Source organism: Epinephelus moara, chromosome 12 (genome assembly GCF_006386435.1).
Source record: "Epinephelus moara isolate mb chromosome 12, YSFRI_EMoa_1.0, whole genome shotgun sequence".
In the NCBI taxonomy this organism is placed as follows: domain Eukaryota; kingdom Metazoa; phylum Chordata; class Actinopteri; order Perciformes; family Serranidae; genus Epinephelus; species Epinephelus moara.
In genome coordinates this window covers 15,509,416-15,525,804 of record NC_065517.1, presented here as the reverse complement: position 1 = coordinate 15,525,804, position 16,389 = coordinate 15,509,416, and the positions used below count along the sequence as shown (strand labels likewise).

The window sequence follows — 16,389 nt, the reverse complement described above, 5'->3', positions numbered from 1 at the left end:
AGTTAAGAATCTACGACTTTTTTCATGCACTTAATAGATATATTTCTCTCAGATTTTAGTTGCTAATTTGTTAAAATCCGTGTTAGTGAGCGTGCCATTGGCATGCTTACTGCAAAAATGTCCACCAGAGCTGTTGCATGTGAACTGAATTTTCATTTCACTACCATAAGACGTCTCCAGTTTTGTTTCCCTGAATTCGGCAATACATCCAACTGCCCTCACGACAGCTGACCAGGTGTAGCCACACCAGCCCAGGACCTCTACATCCAGCGTCTTCACCTTCAAGATCATCTGAAACCAGACAGCTGATGCGACAATTGGTTTGCTCAACTGAAAAATTTCTGCACAAGCCATCAGAAACCGTCTCAGGGAAGCCACTCTGCATGCTCATTGTCCTTACCAGGGTCTTGACCTGACAGTAGTTTGTCATTGTAATCGACTTGTGCAGTTCTGAGGCTGGTTGGATGTACTACCAAATTTAGGAAAATTACTTTTGGACATCAACTGTTGCATCAGCTTTCCCACTGGCTGGTCTTAGACCATCTTGAAGGTGAAGAAGCTGGATGTGGAGGTCCTAGGCTGGTGTGGCTACACCTGGTCTGCTGTTGTGAAGGCGGTTGGATGTACTGCCAAATTTAGGAAAATGACTTTGTTCATCAACTGTTGCATCAGCTTTCCCACTGACTGGTCTTAGGTCATCCTAAAAGTGGAGACACTGGATGTAGAGGTCCTTGGCTGGTGTGGCTACACCTGGTCTGCTGTTGTGAAGGCGGTTGGATGTACTGTCAAATTAAGGGAAACCACATTGGAGATGTCTTATCGTAGAGTATAGTAGAGTAGTAAAAGTAGTATAGTAGAGTAGTGAAATGAACAGTCACTTCACAGGCAGCAGCTTTGATGGAGTCAGCATGAAGTCAGCATGCCAATGGCACAGTCCCTTGAAACTTGCAACATCTGTGGCATTGTGTTGTGTGACCAAACTATACATTTTAGAGTGGCCTTTTATTGTGACCATCCCAATGCACACCTGCTTATTTACACACCTTTCAGGAGGATGGATTATCTGGAAAAAGGAGAAGTGCTCACTTATCTATTGAACACGTGAAAAAGTCTTAGATCTTTAACTTAAACTTGTGGGGAAAAAATGGGAGCCAAAACAAAAGTGTTGCGTTTAATTTTTTTGTTCAACGAAGTAAAATTAAACACAGCCTACCTTGTTTTGCTGTGGTTAGCGGCAGAGGAGTGCAAAGCTTCTGCCTTGTCTGTTATATATCGGGACAACAGATTGTGTTTGGACTTACAGTATATAAGTCAAGTGTATAAGCCAGTGTATGTGACCTTTCCCTTGTGTGTGTGTGTGTGTGGGTGGATGTATGGACAGTGAGCATTGTTACAAATCGATTCAGGATGGATAGACAGATGGATGACATTATTGTATTGATTCACATACAGAGGGTAGAGGATGTGCAGCTCTGTGTTTAGGTAAAAGGGAATGGATGGATGATTTTGAGTGCCAATCAACAAAAGAACGTACAATCAGACTGAAGCTCATGCACATTTTAGTAACTTTATCAGTAGTTCATTTTCAGTATCAGCAAAATACAAATAAATGAACATTATTCTGTTCCAGAGCTGGTTGAGGGCTCTATGTTGCACAGAATTCACCACTCAAATGAACTGTTTGAGCTTATGTTTTCAGGTACAGATTGCACCGAGTAGTTAACACGAGTCGCTGATTGTGTAATTATCTGCTGGCTTCGTAAATGAGTGCTAATTTCAGACTGCGCAGACAAATTTAATAAGAAGGCGTAAATCTGTAAATGTAAATCTGGCCCGGGGAGATGTTTATCATGTTCCTTGCCTGCTTTGTGATACTGTGAATGTAGAGACCATCCTTGAAGTCACTGATATTGAATATCGGTCTCAATATGCACCCGGTTGATTGGAGAAAATGCTACATGAATGGTTTTCTATTTAACAGGTTTGTTGGTTGTCAGTGCTAAAGCAGACAGGTTGGCAGCCAGAAGGTCAAATTCCCCCGAGCCGATACATCACCACCTGGCTTAGAGCTGTTTAAAAAGTTAACCCACAGTGTAAGAAGCCTTCAAACCCATAAAGCAATCCTCCTGTCCACTCAGTCTTTCATTCCTGTCTTTTTTTGGCAGCACACGCAGCGTGTGGTGTCCATGTCAAGGGAGGTGGAGGAGATGCGACGGTCCTTTGAGGACAAGCTGCGTACATTCAGCCAGGCCCAGACCCAGTTTGAGCAGGAGAAGAGGGCTGCTCTGGAGGAGCTGAAGGCCCAGCACAGACAGGAGATCCAGGAGCTCCTCCGCAGCCACCAGAGTCAGAACGCAAACTACAGTAAAGACCAGGAGAAACTGGGGCAGCTCCATAAAGCCGAGGTAACACACTCACGACTGCGAAAATAGAGCAGAAATGAAAGCCAAAGCAACAAACTAAATCACAACAGGGGGGACCAGAAAAAAGTGGGACAGCTGTGATTACTACCTTATAAACTGTCAGTGAGTTAACCTGCTACATCAACTCCAATTGTTTCTTTACGTATGTAAGGTCACTGCCACTGCAACACTGTACACATTTTAAAGTGTGTTTATCTCTCTACACCAAATTATTAAAGCTGGAGGAGGCAGAAAAAAAATGGCAGAATTTGAAAACACTCTCCTCCTGCAGCTCCCCCCTCTCTGTCCTAAGCCCCTCCCACCAAAAGACCACAGGCATCGGCACACGCCTCAGAGCTTCCTCTCTGTTTATCAGACCACAGATGAAACAAGAATTAGCTAGCCAGCCCACAGTCCCTCTGCCTCACTTCCCTGCCGCTGTGGACTACTTGAGAGCGGGTAGTAGATCCGGACCTTCGGTCGGCTGCTGTAGCAGCTTTAATTCAGGCAGCGCAACCCCCCAAGTGGCTTGCATCACAGCAAGCTGTTGGCCAGCAGCAGTGTCAGATCTTATGTGTTTAAAAGCAGCAACAGAAATACTGCTGATGAGCGAGGGAGTCAGGATGGCAGGTTGCCCCCTGAGCTGCGGTTTGTGCTGGCTGGATTCGTGTTGCTGCAGCTGCCGACTGGGGGTCTATCTCTGGAGCTGCAGCCCACTCTCCTCCTGGTGGTGTGGTCTGTAGCTGCAGGGAGCGAGGCGGAGGACGCACTATAGCCCCTTTTACACTATCTGTTCAAGGTGGGAATATTGCACCACCTCGCTGTGGTGTCACCTTTAATCCGCCACAGGAGATCGTAACAGTGCCAAAATGGTGTCTGTATGAACAGGACAGCCACAGGACGGGGCCATGGGCAGGATGGCTGTGATGTTTTTACGACTTGTTATGCCTGCAACCTACAATTTAAAGATTTAAAAAGTAGCAGTTAGCAGTTAGTGGCTAACTTAAAGAAGAAGAACAGTGGCAGTAAATGTCCTCAAATTGGGAAAACACTGAGATTCAGGAGCTCCCTACCTTCCTAGCGGAGGACAAGATCAGCCAGTATATAACTGTGACGGTAATTGTTTGTTATTTCTATATTTTGCATATGTTTTATGCCTAGAGGCCGACGCTCTGATGTTACATGTCAAGCCCATCAGGCTTGATTCCAAGATGCCGGGATGCTGTCTGTAATCCTACACTGGAGCATTTCGCTCTCTGTAAAAATGCAAAGGCCGCATAAAGAGGGCAATTTCGGTGTAAGGAAGGTTTGTGATTTGAGGCTCCAGCCAACGTTAGCTACATAAACACAAACTTGAATTTGCTTTAGACATGAGTCTTTAGCTCTGGTTAGCAGAAGGCTAAACTATTAGTAACATTTTAGCTCCATCTCTGAAACACTTTGCTGATATTGACATGTGTTTTGTTGTTTTATCTGCAGACTCTCAGGTAGGTTCTCTTTTTAATAAGTCCGTCTTCCTTTTTGGGTCTCTTTGCAGTGTAGGCAGTTGTTGCCAATGCTGGGATAGCAACTTTTTCTGCAGGATTCTCCGCCATTGAATCACGCTTTCACTGTAGGGATGTGAACATGCATCTGCATATAGAACAGCCAATAGGAATGCCCACTCTCTGAAATGAACTGTGATTGGCCAAAGTCTCCCCTCACAGCCTAGATTTTCTTGAGCCTGAAAATAGAGCCAAGAGGAGTTGAAGTTCTCTCAGTGCACTTGAATTACAATCTGCTCAAAGTTTATTTTGGGATTTTACCTGATGACGCCAAAATTAAACTGCCTACCCCAGCTTTAAGACAGCCTTTTGTTTTTGATTGCCCCAAACTTCACCAAACATGAGCTGTCTTTCTCCTGTCGTGCTGATGTGTTATAGGTTGATTCCCTGACAGAGAGGGTGGAGGAGCTCAAACAGGACAAGAAGAGGCTGGTGGAGGAGTACGAGGCTAAACTCAGCAAGGTACATTACTGTGGCTACTGTAGATTGCTTGGACACACTGCAGATAACCTGGGTAATATTTCCTGTGGTGGAGTATTAGCCTCTTGTTACATCTATGCAGGTCTAAACAGGCATATTTTATAACGTAAATACATTTATACATAAACTTAATAAATGCATGATGCTGGATTCTGTCCTGTACAGTGCTGGATGATAAATGTCAGCAACTCTGCATCAAATGCAAATGTATTGTTTATTATATTGAGGGTGGAACGATTATGTATTTGCTTTGAAACCTGGGACACAAACCTCAAGCCTCAAATTATGCTCCTGTTTACTGAACTTTCCGAATCTGCCCTGAACCCTAAAATCTCTGAAATTCCACTGAGATCGGTTATCAGCCTTTGTTGAATAAAAACATCAGTAAAATGTAATTAGAATTCGCTGTTTAAAACACTGCTTTTTATTTCTTTTTGTAGCACAACAAAGGAACACCTAATGGTGCTGTAAAGTAAAAGAGGCTCTGCTGACGAAAGTAATGGTTGAGAAAGAACCAAAATTACATTTATTGGCACAGCTTTGTTGACCTTGCTGAAATGGGAGGCTGTGATCTGCAGATTTGTGTACAGCAAATTGTACTGTGTTTAGAAGATGTTAATTTCAACAGAAAAACATCCTCATTGACAATGAACGCCGTCAGCCAAAACATTTTGGCTTCAAATTTTGTCTGCATTGGTTGTTTATGCATTAGAATGCATTTTGATGAGAAAGCTTTTCAAACCGTCCAATATGTTTTCCGGTTGCAATCCAATTTTTCAGAAAGAAGAGTGAAAAAAGTCAAAGTTAGTAAAGAAGATAAAGCACAGTGTCCGTGCTAGAGGCTTTGTGTTTTATACTTCCATTAATCTGTTTTGGATTAAGGTGCTTTTTTCACACCAGTCTGTCTGTCCCCAGGCTCAGGCGTTTTATGAGCGCGAGCTGGAGGCCATGAAGAGAACTCAGCAGCTGACTGCCGACAACCTGTTGGCATGGAAACGCACCGAGGCCGAGCTGCGGCGGGAATTCCAGACTCAGGAGGCGGCGCTCCAGAAAACCCTCGGCAAACTGAGGGCCGAGTTGGCCAGGGTATCGGACGAAGCTCGGGAAAACCGGGAGAAGTCCCACAAGCTTCAGGCGTCCCTCAACACAGCTGAGAGCACCGTCAAGGTGAGTCTGAGCCTCCAACAGCTGGTTCAAACACATCGCCGTCTTTAAAGTCACATGCTTGTGCCATGACTGGACTATAAACTCTAAAAAGGACAGTCCCAGAACATCCTGTAATTTAATGGAACAAAGTCTGTGATTGGCTGTATTCTGATGCAGTTTTTATGGGAAGCCTACAAAACTTGTCCTTTGTAATAGATGATAAAATGGGTGTGTAAAATAAAATGGTTATATGGGATAAAAATGAGATAAAATGGATTCAGCCTGGTGTTGATACTTCAATTCACAGATTAAATTCCAGAAGGTGGATGTTCAACAAACTGTTTTATCTGACATTACCCTCTGTCCAGACATCAAACATCCACACCAGAGTACACTTTGCTTTGAGAGCTTAGTCAAACACATTTGTTCCAACCAGTTATCATCACCTTTATTTACATCAATTATATCTATTACAAGCAAACAGTTCTGTAGCAGCCATTTTTATTATGTAAAAATGATCTTTATTCATCAATTTACATTATGTCAACTTTTTGTCCCAACTCCCCTCCCATCGGTAACTTAATGTGGAGTGTTTGACAACTGTGAGCACTATGGAGCAATGTTTTTATGAGTGCACGTTTGCATCATGCACATGCGCAGGCATATAACATATTACACATTCCAGTCCCTTGTTAAAAGTTGGGGCCGTTAACAAGCAAAGACACTTAGCAGTGCAGCAGTGAAGGCAGTAAAGAGGAAGACTGCAGGCTAGAAAGCATGAATGTTTCTGTGCATGATATACAATATTAAAAAATAAATAGGTTTGCAAATGTTTTATGAGAAGTGAATGCACTCAACATGTTTGTTAGACCTGAGGGATACACACAACACATTTGATAAGACAGACTAAATGTAAACACAGCTTTTTGGTTGCTGGTGAACCTGTTGAAGATCATCTGCGCTCTTTACTTAGAGTCATGATCATCTTAGTTATTATTTATTTATTTCTAATGCAGTCTTCTGTGCCCCAAGCACCTGAATGTTGAATTTAAAATGTTGTTTTATGTAGTTTCCAGGTCATTTGTCACAAATATTTTGCTGTTTTCTTGGTGCTTATTTTTACTTCAGATAGGCCTGTCAGGATAATTATGATATCGACTTTACCTTTGATTTATGGACATGACCTCGATTTTGCCTATTAGTTATAACATGCGTTTTTGATTTAAAAAAAATGTCCCCAACATTTTAGCAAACATGATGCCAGAACAAACAGCAGGGTTTCCCCAACCACTATAAGACTTTGGTGCAGTGATTCTCCCCTTTTTTTCTCTCTCCACCCTGATTGCTTGTGCGAGTCTAAAGACAAATGAAACATTTCAAAGATGACACAGTGTAGCTTACTGGTTGCCTGCAGCTGCGCTTTTGGAGTGGACGAGACACAGTCCTGATAGTCGATAGTTTGCCATTTCCTGGCAACAAGCTAAAACGTCTGTTGTTTGTAATTCTACCTTCCTACAACTTCATCTTCCACTCCGTTAATCCACCAGCAAACCTCCCGGCTCCTGGGCTGTCCGTCCCGGCAGCACATTGGCTTTATCATGGAGGTAACTGCAGTGTTCCCAGAGCTTTGCTAAGCTTGTCTATTAGTCAAAAGAGGCATCACTTGGTTTTATTTTTGTTGGCCAAATTTTGTATTAAGTCTCAAACGGAGTAATTTTGGGCTACTCCTATAGATGTATTATCTTTTGTATATTAACAGGTGTTAATTATCTCTTGAAAATATGTTAAATATTTTTTTCATATTCCAAATTCAATGTCTGAATATTCCCAAGAATGATAATTATATTATAGTTATATCAGTGGCATAAAATGGTCTTAATAATAATATTGGTCATTGCAATTATTTGTGGGACAACGTATCATCCAACAAATGTTGGATTATCAAATTATCGTGACATGCCTACAATCGACAGCCATTTAAGGTTGTTTTCACAGGGTGTTTTTCAGCCCTCTAAATGGACTCAGAGTGGTGACTCAGCATTTTTTGGGCATAAGCAAACACTCCAAGAGAACTCAGACCCCTCTGGAGCAAACCAAACTCCGACCACCCCCCGAGATTCGCTTCAAGTCTGCAGTGCGGTTCACTTAACCCTTGCCTTGTGATCACAAAGTGCTCCAGGTTCGCTTTGCTCTTTGCCATTGTATTTAGCCCTCTAGATCACATGCTACTGCACTGGGACGCTTAAAAATCTGACGAAACCACGTTGGCCTGTAATGCTTGCAAGGGCGCAGGACGAGGAGTAGTTTGGTCCACGGAAGATACTGCACGTCTCCAGATGTGGAATGCAGAATACATCAAACAGCAACAGTCTACAGCACAGAAACACTAAGGTTGTCCTCCAATTTTAGGTTCATCTGAAAGCGAGGGGCTTCATAATCACACTGCAGTGCCATGCCAAATTAAAAACCAAACTATGTCAATATATGTTATATAAAAATAGCAACGCTGTGTTCTCTTTTCAAGTAGATCTCTCTGAAATTCCACTTTCTGAGTTCTGTAAGGTCTTTGGTGTACACTCACATGACATTATCTCCACCGTTGAAAATGAAGTTGACACATGCTCCGGGGGAGTTGGTTAAGTAGGTCTGTTTTGTTGTTATGATATGCTGTGAAGTTTGTGTGAAATTATCACTGATTGCACAGAAGTCAGGAAGGGGTCCCCCCCTTCTCAGTGTTGCTGAGAATATGATCAAGGTCAGCAGTGGTTGGTGTGCCTGGAGTTAATATTTCCATTCCTTTTCAGAGCAATTAACTGTAACCCAGATAAAGAAACGACAACCGAGCGGAGAGCTCGAAACCAACTTCACTTGACAGCTCCTCCAGATTCTCTCATTTGATACAAGATTCAAGGCAGTAAAACAGAAATCAGAGGGTAGAAACAGTTTGATCTCGCCTTTCATACTGCACGTAGCTGACGTGTTGTTACTAACGTAATATATCACAGTAATCTCTTAATAACAGCCTCAGTCTTTGAACATACCCCTTAATCCTTCAGCTACTGCAGTGACATACGAGATTTTAATTTAACCTTAACAAGCTCGCAACAGATGTTTAAATCTTTGTTTTGATCTTCCACATACCTCATTACTCCTCTTGACTATAGTTAGTCATCATTTGGTTTCCGGAAGGTAGCATTTTGCTCAAGCAGGGTGACATTTTTCGACTCTCTTCACTAAATTTCTTTTCACTCTGGAAAATTAAAATGTTGCACCAAATCAAAATGTTCCGTAGTCTCAGGAGGCATAATTACTGTACCGGCGGCATACTTCACGGGTAGAAATAGTGGCATCAAATATCGACTTAACACCAGTCGAAAGCACTTGTAGTTGGTGTCAGGATGCTACAGCTCCCTGCTTCACTGTTCTCTGTCATCCTCCTTTAGCTTATGATTTAGGAGGCAAATCTGCAGAGAAATGCAAGCAAATGATGGCTCGGAGTAACTGAGACAGACGTAATTAATCGCTGACTGTTCACAGGCTTCTGTAGGAATATGCACGCCAAAAATTACAAATTATCCCCCAAGTGAAATACTCCAGCGAAGCTTTGGTAAATTGCTGCTGTCACTGTCTTTGGACTAAATACTTCACTCTCAGGTAAAGCCTCTCTGGACTGGCTGAGGGAAGCTTTTAGCAGGATAAAACAATAAATCATCTAAAGCATAGTTTTCAGGGCCTTTTATATTTAAATGGCAATGCAGGATTCAGTCATGTCCAATAAGGATGATTGACACAAGTGAGGCTCTGTGTGTTTGCTTTATTTTACTGTTTAAATATGATGAGGGGTGAATCAGTGGTAATGACTAAATGCTGTCAATAATAGGATTCCTCTTTTGGCCCAGATAACTCAACTGAGGTGCAATTAATTAAACTATTAAACTATTTTTACCCCTCCTTCAGCTTCAGACACACATTCATGTTTGTTCATTGCACTTGTGGGGACCCTCATTAAGAGACTATGTTCGCCAGCCGTTGCTGGAAATAGTTCCCACCAAATGTGCTTTTCATTCCTGTTAGAGCACATTTACTTTTATATTTCCCAAGTGTTTCAGGAAATAACTGGTCCTGGTAAAAATATGAAAGCATGGGGCGCCCAGTGGCTCAGTGGTTTGAGCAGGCATCCCACACACAAAGGCACTGCCCTCACTGCAGAGGCTGTAGATTTGATTCCAGCCTGCGGCTCTTTACTGCATGCCATCCCCACTCTCTCCCCCTTTCATGCCTAAGTGTGTCCCGTCAAATAAAGAAAAACCCAAGAAAATCTTTTAAAAAAAACAGTTAAACCATAGATTTGTGTCAAGACTGATGCCTTCAATAGAGACACACAGGTTTAGAATAATGCCAGACTCAACCTCTAACAACCATTTGAAGAAGTGAGGATTAAATAGAGTATATATCCACTTTCCCCTCTCTCTTCCAAACCACTTTCCCTTCTTAGTATCAATTCTGATACCTGAACTTGCATGTTCGCCGATACTGATTATCGATCAGATACTATTGCGTGACAAAAAGAAAAATAATCTAACCTATGTTTACTACAAACCCAGTATGGCTGTGAAATGATTGCTGTCATGCTGTAAGGCATGGCTCAGGTTAAAACCTTTATAAAATATGAACAAATACAAGCAGACAAAGAATGCCACATAACTTCTTTTATTATATTTGACTGTCACTCATTTGAAAACTATATTTTAGGAATAAATAACAATTTACTTTTGAAAAATGCAGCCACAATTTAGCAACGCCATTGGCACTCCCTTGAAACTAAAGCCTTGCATACTATACATGTTGCCTTTTTGCTGATGGGACTCTCCAGTGTGAAATATTGCCAAAATGCTGACATTTTGAATGGAGATTTAGTGGAAATCAGTTCTTCTTTACCGTTCTAAAACAGTAGTTAACAGTAGCTGCACAGCACAACTTGCTGTGTAGGCTACTTTTTTAGAGCAGTGAAGAAGAACTGATTTCAAGGAAAACTGCTGATTTATCCGTGTGTGAGACACTACTTACATTTTTATCAATAATTTCCATGGTATCAGATCGGTGCGTAGACCTGCATACTTGCCAATGCCTGATCTAGCATTTTAGGAAGTATCAGAGGCATTTCTGATACCAGTAATCATTATTGTAACAACTCCACTCAGAAGTGTCGTACTGAAAACTCAGTCTGGCACTCAGTGAACTCAGTGAAATTGGTCCTCACATTTCATAGAGTAACGCATTATAACTTTAACAAAGACAATGACATAATTTTTACTTAAACTTAATCTAGTTCTAACCTCAACCCATGCTAACAACCATGTCTTAGCCCTTAAACAGCTCAGGACTGGATTTATTGTACTTATTTTCGAATAGTGTCCTTATTTTTCAAAAAGTCTTTACTTCTTAAAATTGTCCTCCTTTGGATCTAAAGCTCACACTGGTCCTCATATAGACAGACAAACCAGAATACATAGACACACATGTTTATACACCATAGTTGAGAGCACCCTTTGGGACATCATTTTAACCTCATTTTAACAACAACAACATGCACAACCCTGACCCTCACCCTGACCTTAACCAGCTCCAATTTGCCATCATAGGGGACCAGCAGCTCACCAGCAAGTAAATACGACTCTGACAAAAACTGAAGCCAGGTCGAGCCTGCTCACATCCTGGAGGGGAGGCCATATGAGTAACACTCTGACAAGCAGAGACCTGGACCATTGTTTTATTCCCCCAACCCTAAGCCCTTATCGGCACCCTTGTAATATTTTGCTTTAAGTTCTTTTAAGGTTGCTTTATATTTGGAGGAGTGTTATATTATTTTATCTGTGCCTATGCACTATGAGATACACCTCACAATGTGGGCCAGTTCTCTCATTAGTTTAAACCCTAACCCTAAAATCAAGTCTTAACCCTCAAACAACCCTTTGAAGAAGTGAGGACTGGGCAAAATGTCTCACTTTCCAAAAAAAGTGTAACCCTCAAGGTCTGAAACCCAGTCGGACCTCACAAAGATGTACAAGACGGACATACACTCTCTCTGTCTCTCTTTATATATGCCTTATCTAAAACTAGTAGTCACAACGTGTAGCTACCTGCTTTGGACCCATCTGGGAAATCAGCACACACACACACACACACACACACACACACAGTCTAACACAGACATACACACACACACACGTTACATCACATCTAATTTGTGTGTGACTCCTCGGTGGTTATTATCACACTGAGGTTTCTTTGTCTTAGCCGTAGCAGCAGTAATTAAGTTTGAGGCAGGCCGTTTGATGGGATTGAAAGATGTGAAATTGCCTCTCATAAGTTCCTACAGAGTGCTAAATCACACAGCTACTGTACTGTGTGTGTCTCTCGCTTTTGTGTGTGAGCACATCAAATCCCTCCCTGAAGTCTAGTTCTTATTAATTGAGCAGCAGTCAGCATTTACATTCCTGATCCTCAGTATTAGTAATATGCCACCAATATGCTTCATTCTATACCAGCTATGGCAGCCCGATATGTCTGAAAACTCACTGTTGGCTTCAAATTATAACAGCTACAACTTATGCAGTCACAACTTAATTGTAAGATATTAATGATAGTAAATTAACTCAAGTTTGATTTACTTATCAAGAGCATGTGGGTGTTTCCTTCATCCCATTTTTAATGCCCGTGTCTTAGTGGCAATATAACGTTTTTGAATACAAGTGTTTCGATGCCAATGTTTCCTTTTTCAGTTCATGATTTAATTTTAATGCCAAAATCTTAAGTCACTGTGGTGCCATAATTTCACTCATTGATTGACCAGAATGTACATCAATCAGTTCATGTGCAAGACTCACTGAAACAGTGGTCCGGCTACTTTATTCTCTTCTATGTAATGTTTGTCATGGAAGTCAGGTATGGCTGCCACTCAACTGTGTCTGTTGACAGTGTTTTCTTTCATCTCCTTTGTTCTGTGCCTCTCCAGGACTTAACCAAGCAGCTGGACGAGGTGACCCAGAACTCAGAAATTGTGGAGATCCGTCAGAAGGAAGCAGAATGTGAACTCGAGGCAGCCAGAGATCGCGTTCAGCAGCAAGCAACTGAAATACTGCTCAAAGCCAGTAAGACCTTTCTCCTCTCTCAAATGGTACTCATAATGCTCATGAATTCTCGCACCCACGCTACCCACAAGACACTTCCTGGGCTTGTCATGCAAACACATCAAACACATCCACTAACAGCTTCTCTCATCTTGTCTGAGGCATCATGGCCTGGAACATTTTAATGGCGTACAGTAATGCTGTATGTCTCAGCTCATGGTATTCCCAGTCCCTCTGGGGCAGGAGAAACCATTTTCACATCAATTATGCCCAGTTTGTAGTGTGAGTGTTTGTGTGCACTCATGTTGTGTACATTGTCGCATGTTAGAATCTGATTTAATTTCTTGTGATGTCTCTCCGTCAGTGCTTTGTAACTCGGTGAAGAATTATGCTCGGCCCATTAGTTCCTATGAGCTCCTCGTGCCTAAGGAGAATGCTTCACCACTTTACACTGGAGCTGTTTGCATGTGAAGAGGAAAGATACGATCCAGCTGGTGATCGTAACTGTGACTGTCATGTTAACGAGTTAGTGCAGGTCAAAGCTCCTCATTTATTTAAACTGTAAAGGACCAGAGGTTGTTTTTTGGTTCCTGTGGTAGGTTGGTTGGTTTTGAAGTGTTGGTAGCCATTTATATTAAAGGGAAATTCCAGTTATTACAGCTACTGTTTTTGTAGCGTTGACTATCATTTCAATTGGTCACTAAAGTAACTGCCGATATCTTAAACCATGGGGACATTGCTACATCGGTGTTTGATGGGGCAAGAGCAGTCATGACTGTGTGTGCTGAACAGCAGCAAGTGCAATAGGTCAACGTTTAACCAGGAGGTTGCTCGGTAAACTGTGGTGGATGCTTACAACCAACAGTTTGGGTAGCTAGCTACCTCACTACAGTCATGAACATTTTTGGAACCTATTGGCTATTGGTCAAAAGATAACTTTACCTCTGAGGGCAACTGCTAATAATTCAGGTGTTCTGGTGTCGCCAACAGATATGTGGGCCAATACTTTCTTTGTTTACAGTTCCATCAGCAACTAGAAACACATTGAGACAACATTTTGGCTAATCTCCATAAACAGATAGCTGCGTATGAATGCAGATAAATAGAAAGCTAATGCTGGGTACACGCTACACAACATCAGGCCGATTATAGCCTGATGCAGCATCATACCGTGTTGGCTGGGGATGTTACCACGACACATTACAAAGGGAAAATTTATGGCCTAAACAGCAGAGGCACTTTAGCAACCCGGTGGGTACTGCTATGAGCATCAAGCTAGCAAAGAATGTTATTTCTTCATAATGGAGGATATAAAGTAATAAAATATGAAAAATAGTGGCAGGGCTTTTACTAACTACAACTGCAGAGGCTACCAGCTTCATTTGAAACAGACTACATTATAAACAGGCCGTTACTTATTATTCCCTCTATATTTTTCTATTTTTACTTTTTATCCGCTCCTGTTGCCTTGATAAAGTTAATGCATTGCACCGTCATTTCAAACTCAAATGTAAATGTTTAAAGCCCGTTTGAATTTGGGTTGAGAGGATCCTTAATTTTCTAAACAGGCTTTTATTGTGAAAAATTTGCAGGAACTTGTTGTGGAGGATTCAGTGACTTGCATAGTTTGCATGCAGTATTTCAAATGTAGCTCCTGCCATCTGGTGGCACTTTTCACCTTACTACAACAACATTTCAGCTGGCTCATGAACAGCCATAATGACTGAAATAATAGTAACAATGATAATAAAAATAGGACAAGAATAACTGGATGACATCTTGGACGTCATGAAAGACGACCAGGGATGATTGGCGTGGACCATCGTGTAGTGTGTCATGTCTGTCGGCCAAGTCATGGCTTGATTTTATGACTCCACAATCTGACATAGTGACTGTTGGAATGACCAGATATGTCATGTAGTGTGAACCCGGCATAAATTGTTGTCTGATGATAGCTAATGGGTTTGGCCAGTGCATTCCTCCTCTTCTGCTCTCCACGGTTTACCTGCAGACAACCAAAACCAGCTCAAACATGATTAGTCAATACTACTCACATTACAAATAGACTATAAATGGAAAGCAGAACACTTGTGATACAAAAGTCTTGTCCCTTTCTGCATACATACTGTATGTAGATATCTGTTTATAGGGATTACCCTCATGAATAATAGTGACATGAGAATAGCTACAAGAATGGTGATGAGCATGGATGACATTGAGGTTAAAGAAAATGGTAATTCAGCAGATTTACTCCAGTGACAAAACTTAAGTTTAAAATGCTGACATCAGTTTATTTAACATGTGTTTGTTGCCTTAACAGGAAACCTCCAAGAATGACAGTATGCAGATGACATCGCTTTACTCTTTGCATTATGCTCACGTTTGTTGACTCTGTCCTGTCATAGGTCAGATAAGCAGCCTGCAGGCCACCCAGATGACCCAGGAAGCAGCCATCAGGGACCTGGACAACGAGCGGAGCCGGCTGAAGGACAAAGTGCTGAGGATGGAAGAAGAAAGGGAGTCCCTGCAGAGCCAGAGCCAGGCGCTGGATGAAAGACAGAGAGAACAGCTCCAGTCCCTGGAGAAGGTGTGTACGTGTATGTGTGTGTATGTGTGTGTGTGTGTGTGTCTTTGGCTAGTGTGATTTGTATTCACTTCAGGCTGGAATAACACTGTTCTGAATAACCAATAAGCCATCAAGATGCTGCGACTGGAGTTTTTGGTAGACTTTGCTCCGGACCTGTTTTTCCTTCTTTCAAATACAGTCAGTAAAATATTCTGTCCTCGTATTTGGGAGAATAGGTCCTTGCATAAAAAACATTTCAAATTATACCACCAAGAAAACTCAAAACCAGTGATTAGCATACATTTTAGGATAATATAAAATATATTAACATTGGCCTCGGTGCATCATTATTTCAGGTCAGAGAAGCCAGATTGCCACGTTAAAGATGAGATTTGTCTTTTCAAGTAGAAAGTTTGTCTTTTGTTTTTCCATTTTGACCTCAGCTCCTTAATAATGCCCCAAAATTCAGCCTCTTGGAGAGAAAAGCCCAAAAGTAAAAGACTATTTGTTGGAGCTATGAAGCAATTCTAATACTCACTTGTTCCCAAAACTGATTTATTTCTTCAGTTCGATTTAGTATTTCTGTTTTCTTATTTATTTTGCAACACTGACATTCCTGTGAGTTTACAGAGTAACCCCCCTGTGCACTGTGGTGAGCTTGATATTTTGCCCAAAGCCAGTCTGTGTAGATGTTAAAGGACTATTTGACTTGAATTATTGATTTATTTCAGGAAGTCCTTTATGGAGAACACAAAATGTTAAGGCAACATATAGCTGACTGTATAGAATGCATCACGACTCCTACACCTTTTCTATCTTCCTATCTTTCTTAAGATGTCTGAACCTTAAGAGCTTCTCTCAGTCACTCTGTTTTAGAGTGGTTATAATATATCTTATGTATGCAACAGAGTTTGAAATGTCTCATGAGCAAAAAGCTATGAGAGGCCCTTTGAGACATAATTCATACTTGGTTTCACATGTAACATCATAGTCTCATACATACACCACTATACTCTCACACAAACACTACTATACTCTCTTACATGCACAATCATACTCTCATACATACACCACTATACTCTCACACATACACCACTATACTCTTACACAAACACTACTAT

The 16,389-nt window shown here is 41.5% G+C and overlaps 1 protein-coding gene across 1 annotated transcript in view; it reads left to right on the top strand.

Moving 5' to 3' along the window:
- Window positions 1–16,389, top strand: part of LOC126399190 (protein FAM184A-like) — a 202,465-nt gene that overhangs the window by 93,490 nt on the left and 92,586 nt on the right. Inside the window, exons 4-8 of the mRNA XM_050059031.1 lie at window positions 2,166–2,405; window positions 4,325–4,408; window positions 5,342–5,593; window positions 12,588–12,723; window positions 15,108–15,289. Coding sequence (XP_049914988.1) covers window positions 2,166–2,405; window positions 4,325–4,408; window positions 5,342–5,593; window positions 12,588–12,723; window positions 15,108–15,289 — 894 coding nt within the window. The remainder of the gene's footprint in view (window positions 1–2,165; window positions 2,406–4,324; window positions 4,409–5,341; window positions 5,594–12,587; window positions 12,724–15,107; window positions 15,290–16,389) is intronic.